A 12217-nucleotide genomic window follows, 5' to 3' on the forward strand; every position below is an offset into this window, starting at 1 on the left:
ATCTTGCAAAGTCTAGAATATAATTAGGTAATTTCTTATGCAGCTTTAATGAACTTTCTCATTGCATTTTGTTGTTTTTAATTACATGAATCGATAACCAGAGAGTTCCCATCTCTAAGGGCATGTCCTCCTGATATACTATGTTGAGAGTAAAAGGTCGCAGTACTTTACACTGCAACTCGTTAAGCTAATTGTAAACTGCTATTTACACGTGGCCTAAACAAAAAAAAAAGGTAAGAATGTCATTGGGTATGGGAACTCTCTGGCTATCAATTCATGTAACTAAAAGCAGCAAAATGCAGTGAGAAAGTTCATTAAAGCTGCGTAAGAAATTACCTAATTACACTCTAAAATTTAAAATAACTTTTGATCTAAGACCACCAGCTCAATTATGATTACATATTTGGAATTAGAAGAGAAAAACGCATCTGTGTGCAAAATTTCATGAGATTCTAGCCACAAATAAAAAGGTCAGTTTTAAGACCCTCGTCCCCCCTTAATCTTTTCTTTTCCTTGTTAGTGCTTTAAAGCTGCAGTACTTGAGAGAGGTTCACAGATGTACTACCTAAGGGAATGACCTTATGTTTGCAGTCTAATGTTCACCATTTTGCTCATGCTTTCTGTCCTAAACCTTCATTGATTGACAGCAGAGTATTTAACACACACTCCAATTCTGACTGCTCGGACTTGTATTGGACTGCTGGGACTTGATTATATGTGATGCCTTTTATAGCCTTCTTTTGTAGCACTGTTCACAAAGCATGTCATGTTTGACAGAAATGATAGTTAAGCATTGCTGACCTGTCTGCTGTGTACCTTGTTCGTTATTTTTTGGGGGGGGGGACAAATTGAAGTTGACCTGTATCTATTAACAGACACGCTATAGTGAAAGAGACATTAGTTTCGCTGGAATAGGTCAAATAATTAAATGGCACAAGCATCATGACCCGCCACTGTGGCTCAGTGGTTAAGGTGCTCGTCAGCTGAGCTGCGGAGTACCCAGGTTTGAACCGGACTCTGGCCGCGTTTTGATGTAGGTGGATGGTGGAATCCGGAGCCCTCCACTACAGCACCTCTTTCTCTCTTTCTTCTTTCACTCGCACCTTCCTCCCTTCCCTTACAGTGCAGCTCAGGTGTCCACCTGCGCCATTTCCTTCCCCCAAAACCAGTTTACCAATTTGCATGCATCACTGACACCGTACCAATTTGCATGCATCACTGACACCGGCCATGAGAAACATGTGATCACGTTGAGACTGTATCTTTAATGTGAATCTCTGAGGCTATGTTAGGCTGCTATTCACTTCATAATGGTGACCACAGAGTCCTTTTCGATCTTGATGTGAGTCTGAATTTAGTGGTGGGCAAAACAAAGTTTCGTGTTTAAAATACAATTTCCTCAGCCATGAGTGCATCTTTTGTGGCAGCCCAGCACCAACAGAGCCAAAAAGAGCCAAACAGTTAATCTCTACTAAAAGCGAGAACAGTATGGAGATGCCCTCTTAAACCCTTCTCTCTGCAGAAAGAGGTCTGGAACTGGCGAAGCGTGCCAGCGCGGTGCTGTTTGGGGGAACATCTGCGAACGAGGCACTGCAGAGCCTACAGGAAGAGGAGCTGCACCTGATTTTCGGTGACGCCGCATTTGTGGAGCTCGTACCAGAAGCTGGCACCACAATACTGGACATGGCCATGAAGGCCCGCCTATTTCCCACCAAAGGTGCGTGCCAATGGCCCTCTCTGCTTTAAAGGTGCACTGAAGAGGAATTTGAACTTGTCTTTTTGCCGCGGGAACTCGATCTACACGTTTCGAGCTTTCTTAGGAACTGCGATTTACTGCCCTGTGTGGCCGATTTCCCCACTTAAATCGAATTAACGTCCGGCTCCCGCCTTTTTTTTTTTTAATTCTGCCTCGTACGGTGGGCGGAGTCGACCAACGCGCGGAGTGCCTTTCACCCAGTCCCGTGGCGGCTTGCCGCTCTGCCATCGGCGGAGTAATACGTAGTAGTCCGTAGTAGCAAATAGTCCGCGCGTATTTTTATTTCTTGGGGTTTATTTTGCGGCTATATTATCTGCGAATGAAACTATTTATTCATGGAAACCTAAAAAACAAAATAAAGCGAAAGCAAAGCCTCCACGGGACTGGGTGAAAGGCGCTCCACGCGTTGGTCGACTCCGCCCACCGTACGAGGCAGAATTAAAATTTTAAAAAAAGGCGGGAGCCGGACGTTAATTCGTTTTAATTGGGGAAATCGGCCACACAGGGCAATAAGTCACTGTATCTAAGAATGCTAGGAACGTGTAGAACGAGCTCCCGCGGCAAAAAGACGTGTTCAGAATCCTCTTCAGTGCACCTTTAAGGGCTGTCCGGCTTTAATATGCAGTCGCTAATAACCATTACCGCTAACATTCAGAGCTCAGGCATAAATATTGCATGTGTGGGGCTTATTAGGACATATACAAAAGAAGGCAAGTTCAAGTAAGATCAAGGAAATATCGCTTTTTTTTGTTTTTTGTCACTAGGGCGGGACGGTATAATTTTGTCATCTCATCTCGGATCTGGGGTTCCCAAACTGGGTTCCAGGGTCCTTTCCATTCCGGTTTGTTTTATTTGCTTCATAAATTTTTAACCACACCAAAAAAAAAAAAAGTCAACAAAATGATGCTTCAGTCTATATCCAGGTGCTTATTATGGGTCCAGAACTCCCTTTGAGTTTCTTGGAGCAACAGTGCCTTGGTTTGGGCTAGTTGGTAACAGTTCTTAGAAAACATAGGGCAAAAAAGGACACGGACAACACAAAACTGGACTGGACAGGACAGGCGCTGTAGCCCCATCCAGTTTCGTGTCGTTCCTCTCCTTTTTTGCGCTGTTTTCTAAGAATTCTTGAAGCACTTTGGAAGTTCTACAAGCACCCAAATCTATGCTTATCTCAACCCCATCATTCCTGTACCCTCTTTGCTTTAGGAGTAATTGTACTCTAATTGCTTATAACTGAATTCTTTGCTAGGTAGCCAGTTATTATAGTGTTACCTGATAGAATTTGGTGGTTATGTCAAGGCAGGAAGATGCAGAAGCCAACACACGCAGGGCTTTAAAAGACTTTTAGGTTCCTCTAGGCTGAAAGCACTGAGAACCCACACTCTGATCAGTGCTTAATATCAAATTACACTTGCTGACCGGTTTTTCGGACTCGGCGGGACCCGGAAAATGGTCCGAAAAATCAAACAGTCCGAAAAATCCGTGAACTTAAAAAAAATCATCTTTTCTGCGAAAAACAGGCTTTCAAAATCGCGAAAATCGCCGCTCCCCATGTTCCGCCTACAAGCGATAATATTACGCTATCTGAGTCATAGTCGTGCTTTCTTCATTGCCGCACCCTATCAGATCATGATACCAGATAGTGCGACACGGCCGCGGTCTTGCCGCGAATGAATGCACTCGCTGCGCGAAGCAAGAACAGTCAGTTTGCATGGGGCAGTGACGTTCGCGAAGACCGAGAGGTAACCCATGGGTAACCCACGGGAAGGTGCGAGTGGAAGCGAGCTCCTCTGAATGCAGTCCACCCCCCCGTTCCCCCTTTTACCGCACCCCGCGGGGGGCGTCGTCCAAGCCGCGGCGTCAGTGCAATCGCGCGCCCTTTGTAGGCCATCTCAGTGGCAGTGGAGACCATCTCATTATCTTGAATGGCAACGATGGACAACAAGTAGCCAAACCTATCCAAGCCAGTTCGATTGCGCCCGCCGAGCCTATTCCGTTTAAATACAAGACAGCGCCTTTCACAGTGGCGGCAAACGGGTTGGTTGCGACAGCGATGCCCGCTCGCGTCTATACTAGGCCGAAATAACCTGCTTTCGGTTGAAAAACGATCACCGCAATATTGTTGGCGTCTATTTTAGTCCGAAAATTCGAACTTTTAGGAGTGTACGATGGGGGGCTAGTTGGTAATCCATGAACTAAGAACGAAAACCACGCAAAGGACGATACACAGGGAAGAAGTAGACAGGACGAGCGCGGACTTGCAACTGTTTATTGAAACACATCTTCCTTCCATCACCAACCCTACGCATGTGCAACAAGCTATCTCTATCTAATCGAGTTCAGGAACTTCAGTTCCTTCTTGTACAGATGGACTGAAGCCTCGCTTACACACTTTTCGGGCCCATATCTAACAATCTGCCCATATCTAACAATCTGCCCATATCTAACAATCTGCCCATATCTAACAATCTGCCCATATCTAACAATCTGCCAGATATGGGCCCGAAAAGTGTGTAAGCGAGGCTTCAGTCCATCTGTACAAGAAGGAACTGAAGTTCCTGAACTCGATTAGATAGAGATTGCTTGTTGCGCATGCGTAGGGTTGGTGATGGAAGGAAGATGTGTTTAAATAAACAGTTGCAAGTCCGCGCTCGTCCTGTCTACTTCTTCCCTGTGTATCGTCCTTTGCGTGGTTTTCGTTCTTAGTTCGAACTTTTAGGCTCCACATAGCCCAAAGTATCGGCCGTGAAAATGTACACGTTCCTGTGAGGTGCATGACGGTTCCTCAGCGAAGTCCACAATATCGCACTAGTCCGAATTACAGGAGTTCGAAATATCGGTCGGCTCCTGTATATCAAATTAAGCTCGATCTTGATGAAATAAAAATGTGCTTACTTCCGCGTTCCAGATGATGCAGTTCGCATCATAACGGCCGGTGGGCTGTACATCAACCAGAGTCGCGTGAACGCACCGAGTCACGCGATTGTTCCCGGCGTCCACGTGCTGCCCAGCAACTACACCTTGGCACGAGTGGGTGAGTGCTTCGTGTGGGGCAATGCAATTGCTGCAACCCAACTGCATTTTTTTTCTGTGGTAATATATACAGTCAAGTCCACTTATAACAATACTGGTTATAACAATATATCGGATATAACAATGGTCAGTCATGGCACCATCAGCTTTGCCACGTGTTCTACGGTAAAATAAACTGCTTATAGCAATGCTGTCAGGGCACATTATTGGTTATAACAATTAAATCTGGTAATTGAGCGTCAACCATTACAGAAAAAGAAAAGAAATGCTACAACCACACCAGCAAAACCATGCTTACAACACGAAAGCGTGCATGTGTGGGGCCGACCAATGGACTAAGCTGGCGCAGCAACGCCACGAAAGCAAAAGAGGCAGGTGTCATCGCGTCAGGAGAGTTGCTGCATTGCTGCATTGGCTACGAACGCCATGCGTACCCGTAATCAGTCAGTGCAGCGCGCGTGCATGCAGCCAGCGTGGATTTTCTCTTGTCAGCTGTCACCGCACCCTTGGTTCTGCATGCTTCTTGAATTTCCTGCAAGAATAGCTTCCAAAAAGCCGGCTTGATTCCTGTGACGCGGAGGTGCGCAAAGCTCCCGGTGGCGCAGCGATGGCGGTGCTTTGGTCATCGGTGAACATTGTTCCGGTTCCCTGAAGTTCGATTTAACGAGCTTTTACAGGCATTAGAACAGTCAAACCCCTCTGGGTATTTACTGTCAATAAATGCTCTGAAGTTTGTCATCCTTTCTTTTTTTTTCGGCACAACCCTGTTATAACAATTATTGGCTATAACAATGGTATTTCCATGGCACTTGAATATTGTTATAAGTGGGCTTGACTGTACATGTTTGGACATCGGGAATAGCATTGTAGAATCTGCAAGCATGCATTTATTGATGCATTCAACTTTCAGCTACTTGAACTCAAAAGGGGACCGAAAATTTGTTCAAATTATGCGGAGCCTGCATGAAGGTGGGCATCCTTAATGCACTTGATGTTGACAGAACCAAACACCAGTTCAGATAATCTGGTTGTTGAAGTAAAGCGAGTTCCAGATCGGGATTCTACATAATACAGCTTTGTCTTTTACAAGGGGTGATTTGTTTGAGTCAATTGAGTGTAACAGCTCTATCCAGGGGCAGTAATCTAAGACCTTCATCGTCATCAGCCTGACTACGCCCACTGCAGGGCAGAGGCCTCTCCCATGTCTCTCCAATTAACCCTGTCCTTCGCCAGTTGCGGCCACCGTATCCCCCTCAAACTTCTTAATCTCATCGGCCCACCTAACGTCTTCCGCCCCCTGCTACACTTGCCTTTTCTTGGAATCCACTCCGTTACCCTTAAAGGGACACTGAGAAGAAGTTGAAGTTGGCTTGTATCGACAGAATACCAGCTCCTGATTAGAAAAACGCCACTCATACTGACAACAAAGCTCTTGTAACATAGAAAAGAGCAAGAACCAAAATACAGGTATCGCCGCCACAGGCCAAACTCACAAGTACAAGCGTGATGATGTCATAGGACAAAACAGTGTTGCTAGAACCGATGGTTCTAGCAACACTAGGACACGAGAAGCCACGAATCACTCAAGCGCAGCAAATGCATGCGCAAATCTCCTTGATGTGGCCAGATGGCGCCACGTACCCGGCAGCTACGCGCGCGCCTTCAGCATCGGGACCAATCAGCGCCGGCTCACCAGCAGCAGGCGGGCTCCCGGTATTCCGCTAACGGTAACAGGGCACACGGTATGCTAAAGGTAACTTAGTTGGCGACTTCGAGAGCGGGATCCATCATAACGCTGGCAAAACGCCAGTGCAAACGTAAACGAAGCGACGGTAGAAACGGCCGCAATAGCCGATAGATGCCTTCAACGTGCGGCCGGCGGTAGCTTTCTTTTCGGCTGCTGCTAGGCCGCACTGCTGGCCGTCATGTTTCACGTCATGTTTCACGTCACTTACTCCTGTGTCGTCATAAGAGAATCCAAAGTTTGAATCAGAGAGGCGGGAAAAACTTTTTCAACTTCGAATCCAAATTTCTTACAAATAAATGCATCTTTCGCTGCCGGCCAAGTGGCTACAAAGCCATGACATGCCGAACTATCGAATTTTGCTTTAAAAAAAAATATTAATAGAGCTCTCCTCACTCTCCCTTTAAGGACCAGCGGTTATCTTGCCTTCGCATTACATGCCCTGCCCAAGCCCACTTCTTCCTCTTGATTTCAACTAGGATATCATTAACGCGCGTTTGTTCTCTCACCCGCTCCGCCCGCTTCCGATCTCTTAACGTTACAGCTATCATTTTTCTTTCCATAGCTCGCTTCTTTGTCCTTAGCTTAAGTTTCACTGAAACAAGAAAAAAGAAACAATTTTGTCTCACCTTTGCACTCTACCTTGTATTGCGTAATTCTGAGTATCAACTGCATATTACACCTTAAAGTCTCGAAGACCTTGTCCGAAAAGAAATTGATTTCATTAGCCAAAGTTGCGTTTCTTAAATTTGTTGAGGCAGTTGTGCTGGAAATTCTTGCACATTGTAATCTTGCAGTGAGAATGTGCAGTGAGATGTATCTTTTATGTCTCAGGACTGGGCTACTCGCACCAGATATGATATCACTGGTACATTTTCTTTCTCCCCACTAATTGTTACCCTACGTAACAAAATTTTGTTACCCTACGTAACAAAATGTAACAATGGGATTCTACTGTATTTGTGCTGTGTCTGGCCAAAAGATACAGCTTCTTCAGTTGGTATCAAATATTGCATAACGACAGAGGCATGATGGCGTTAGCATCTTTTGTAGCTGCGAGTTGGTGTACATACCGCATTCTAGCAAGCGCAAAGTTGTTGCAAGCTCCTATTGTTGTTCAGAGTTCATGGGTGTGTTGTATAATGCACTTTTTGTGGTGCAGAATTAGGTCATGTGCTTGTTCACATTCAAGCTGTGTGCCTGTCTACAAGTGTGCAGAATTCCTCTTGACGGTGAACATCAATGATGCGCATTATTTCTGTAATTATTCCAGCCTCTATACTGCTAGAATGTTGGCCAGTAAAGCTAACACTTGAACATCAGTTGATAGAGAGCCTGTTATGCCGGAAAGATTGAGTTGTGCATGTACACTGTCCAAGTTAGTAATTGCTCATTAACATCCCCCAAAGCACAGCCATACGGCTACAAAGGAAAGATGTATGGCTTTCTGAGAAATGTTGCGGTTCAAAAGTTCGTCCCAGTTGTAACTGAGAACTGAGCACCGCTGTCCAATCAGGTCGGTTACTCTGCCAACTAAGCTAACCAGGACAGGAAGCGGATGGCAGGGTGAGGGAGAATCGGTCAACAGCTTGAGGTGGGAACGGTGTTAGCCCACTGTTTTTAGGAGGACTTCCAAGGTGAAGTTAAACTTGAAATCTTGACTAATCATTTGCTCATTAGCATCCACCCAAGCATAGTCATGTGGCCATAGAGTTTCTTACTAGGTATTACCTAGAGGGAAAGCTGGCGACGCTGCACTTCAGCCACCATGGACGCCCAAAGCATCATGGGGCGGTGAGCTACTTGTTGCGGCACAGTCGTAGTTTTTCGGGAACACGGAGTGGCACTACTGAGATGTCTCATTCCGAAAACGCTGTCCGTGTGTGCGCAGACGACTCTCGCGCGAACGCAGTGTGCAAAAGTCATAGTAGTGAAAATGCTTAGACACAAGACGCCAATAAAAGGTTTCACTTTTCCGAAATGCCATTACAAAACCTCTTAGAGTACCTAAGCAACAACATTTTTTTTTAAACATATTTACTTTTAAAAATGCACCTGTTAATTATGAAATATTAGTTTTTATAGTGTTCATCACTTGGCCAATAGGAAAGCTAGTCGTCTCTTATTTTGGGCAAACTTTGCATTTACATGCTTTTCTGCTCGTTTGTTGCAATTTACAGGCAGGATATAGTTATCAAACAGCTTTATTTTTCTATTATTTTTTGGCCCAAAGTTGCAGTTCCGCAACAAGTAGCTCACCACCCCATGATGCTTTGAGCGCCCATGGTGGCTGAAGTGGTCTCGAGGGGTCGCCATGCAAACTCCCATAGACGGGCTGCCAGCTTTCCCTCTAGGTAATAGTAAGAAACTCTATGCATGTTGCTGCAACGCTGTCATAGATAAGCTGTGCCGCTCTCACAGAAACTTCGCAGTTGAAGCAAAAGTCGTCCTAATCTGAGGTTTCTCGTTTCTGACGTCGTGTCTTGACTCTGTTCTCTTTTGCCGCTTTCTTCCCTTTCAGGCAAGAAAAACTACTGCCTGATCAAGTGGCGCGTGTGACACTGGAGCAATGCCTGTGCGATCCTAGGAGTGTTACTGTTGCCTGCGGAAGCATCCATAGCCCGTGTGGCAAGTCAAATTGTAGGAGTGACGTACAGAGCGATCCGCTCTTAGGGTGAACACTCGAATGTGCGGCAGCGCTCGAGCGCACCTGTGCGTTTGTCCCGGCCGCGCATCAAAGAAAGTGGGTAGAGGACACAAAAATTGCCTTCAGGTCTTTCTGCTCATACACCAATTTTCTTCGATGCGATGTGCAGCTGTGGTGAACACACGGGTGCAACCATACACTTGCGTGTGCTACACCTTAAAGGTGCACTGAAGAGGAATCTGAACTCGTCTTTTTGCCGCGGGAACTCAATCTACACGTTCCTAGCATTCTTAGAAACTGCAATTTACTGCCCTGTGTGGCCGATTTCCCCAATTAAATCGAATTAACGTCCGGCTCCCGCCTTTTCTTTTGAATTCTGCCTCGTACGGTGGGCGGAGTCGACCAACGCGGGGAGTGCCTTTCACCCAGTCCCATGGCGGCTTGCCGCTCTGCCATCGGCAGAGTAATACGTAGTAGTCCGTAGAAGCAAATAGTCTGCGCGTATTTTTATTTCTTCGGGCTTATTTTGCGGCTATATTATCTGCGAATGAAACTATTTATTCATGGAAACCTAAAAAACAAAATAAAGCGAAAGCAAAGCCTCCACGGGACTGGATGAAAGGCGCTCCACGCGTTGGTCGACTCCGCCCACCATACGAGGCAGAATTAAAAAAAAAAAGGGGAGCTGGACGTTAATTCGTTTTAATTGGGGAAATCGGCCACACAGGGCAATAAGTCACTGTTTCTAAGAATGCTAGGAACGTGTGGATCGAGTTCCCGCGGCAAAAAGACATGTTCAGAATCCTCTTCAGTGCACCTTTAAGAGTGGACCACCCTGTACACCAAGCTACTCGCCAGTGGAAACGCCTTTCGAAGCAAAGCGCTTCACAGGCCGCACCTTCTCAGTTGATGATTCACATGGGGGAGGTTGACTTCGAGAACAGATTTTCACTAACTTTTTTAAGGGTGGACGAGAGTCTTAAAATTGACCTTTTTATTTACAGCTAGAATCTAATGAAATTTTGCACACAGATGTGTTTTTCTCGTCTGATTTCAAGAATGTAGTCATAATTGAGCTGGTGGTCTTGGATCAAAAGTTATCTTAAATTCTAGAGTGTAATTAGGTAATTTCTTACGCAGCTCTAATGAACTTTCTCATTGTATTTTTTTGCTTTTAATTACATGAATTGATAGCCAGCGAATTCCCATACCCAATGACATTCTTATTTTTTTTGTTTAGGCCACATATAAATAGCAATTTAAAATTAGCTTAATGAGTTGCAGTGTTAAATATTGCGAACTTTTACTTTCTACATAGTATATCAGGATGACATGCCTTTAGAGAAAAATGAAGAATGTCACCGGGTATGGGAACTCTCTGGCTATCAATTCATGTAAATAAAAGCAACAAAATGCAATGAGAAAGTTCATTAAAGCTGCTTTAAGAAATTACCTAACTACATTCAAGACTTTGCAAGATCTAAGACTACCAGCTCAATTGTGATTACATACTTGGAATCGGAAGAGAAAAACACATCTCTGTGCAAAATTTCATGAGATTCTAGCCATAAATAAAAAAGTTAGTTTTAAGACCCGCATCCCCCCTTAATGCGGTTACGAAGAAAAGCCGGCATCCGCTTTTAGTGAAAGTATTGTCTTTGTCATTGGAATGCAGTAATCTATCAACACGAGCTAACTTCCTCAGTGGACCTTTAAAACCAGGTTGTTGTAAGCGTGCAGTCTTGCAGCATTTTGTATGTGCCTTAAAGATTTGGCTCAATGGGACAATAAGGATAGCTCCATCAAGTTATTGTTCTCAGTTAAAAATTGGCTCTCTGGGTCTTTTTAGGCATGTTAACGTTTGTCCGGCGGCAGCAAACCCATTTATGGCCGAGACATACAGTTTACTTGTGGAATTGGCTGGTGATGCTGGCGCTGTATTTCGTTCCTTGGTCTTTTCTGGCTTATAAAATCTCTGTTGTCTTTGACAGTGATCTCATTGCCATTAGAACACCGTAGTCTGTCGATACAGGCCAATATCGGTTGGTTGTCAGTGACCTTTTAAAGGTGCCCTGAAGAGGATTCTGAACATGTCTTTTTGCCGCGGGAACTCGATCCACACATTCCTAGCATTCTTAGAAACAGTGACTTATTGCCCTGTGTGGCCGATTTCCCTAATTAAATCGAATTAACGTCCGGCTCCCGCCTTTTTTTTTTTTTAATTCTGCCTCGTACGGTGGGCGGAGTTGACCAACGCGTGGAGCGCCTTTCACCGAGTCCCGTGGCGGCTTGCCGCTCTGCCATCGGCGGAGTAATACGTAGTAGTCCATAGTAGCAAATAGTCCGCGCGTATTTTTATTTCTTCGGACTTATTTTGCGGCTATATTATCTGCGAATGAAACTATTTATTCATGGAAACCTAAAAAACAAAATAAAGCGAAAGCAAAGCCTCCACGGGACTGGGTGAAAGGCGCTCCACGCGTTGGTCGACTCCGCCCACCGTACGAGGCAGAATTAAAAAAGAAAGGCGGGAGCCGGACGTTAATTCGTTTTAATTGGGGAAATCGGCCACACAGGGCCATAAGTCACTGTTTCTAAGAATGCTAGGAACGTGTGGATTGAGTTCCCGCGGCAAAAAGACATGTTCAGAATCCTCTTCAGTGCACCTTTAAGTAGTTATACTAGTAAGGAGACAGGTTAGCACTGCTCTGAAAGGGTGCTCTCCTATTTTGACATGCATCGGCTCATGTGCAGCCCGAGGAATATTGCAATGATTTTAATTATCTAATACTTGGACGGAAAATGATTGGCTCTTAGTAGCCATTTTTATATGGATGCTACAGAATCCCAAAGGCCATGCTACACCACGTTCAAAATGATGGCAACCATTCCTTCTCGATGTGGGCTTCACGTGTTTGAATCAAGTGGCGAGAAAAATTTCAGATTCACTTGGCAGAGCGGCCGCTGCTATGTGCTACCATTTACATGGGTACATGTCGGGGTGTTCAAATGGTGATGCCCCACTCTGTCTCACTTG

General features: G+C 45.2%; 1 protein-coding gene across 1 annotated transcript in view; it reads left to right on the plus strand.

The window, feature by feature from the left end:
* Positions 1-9450, plus strand: part of TyrRS-m (Tyrosine--tRNA ligase, mitochondrial) — a 29247-nt gene extending 19797 nt beyond the window's left edge. Inside the window, exons 11-13 of the mRNA XM_089585920.1 lie at positions 1523-1717; positions 4665-4790; positions 9055-9450. Of these exons, the coding sequence (XP_089442046.1) occupies positions 1523-1717; positions 4665-4790; positions 9055-9092 (359 nt within the window). The 3' untranslated portion in view covers positions 9093-9450. The remainder of the gene's footprint in view (positions 1-1522; positions 1718-4664; positions 4791-9054) is intronic.
* The last annotated feature ends 2767 nt before the right edge of the window (positions 9451-12217 follow it).

The sequence above is a fragment of the Amblyomma mixtum genome, chromosome 4 (genome assembly GCF_055824585.1).
Source record: "Amblyomma mixtum isolate Tamu chromosome 4, ASM5582458v1, whole genome shotgun sequence".
NCBI classification, from domain to species: domain Eukaryota; kingdom Metazoa; phylum Arthropoda; class Arachnida; order Ixodida; family Ixodidae; genus Amblyomma; species Amblyomma mixtum.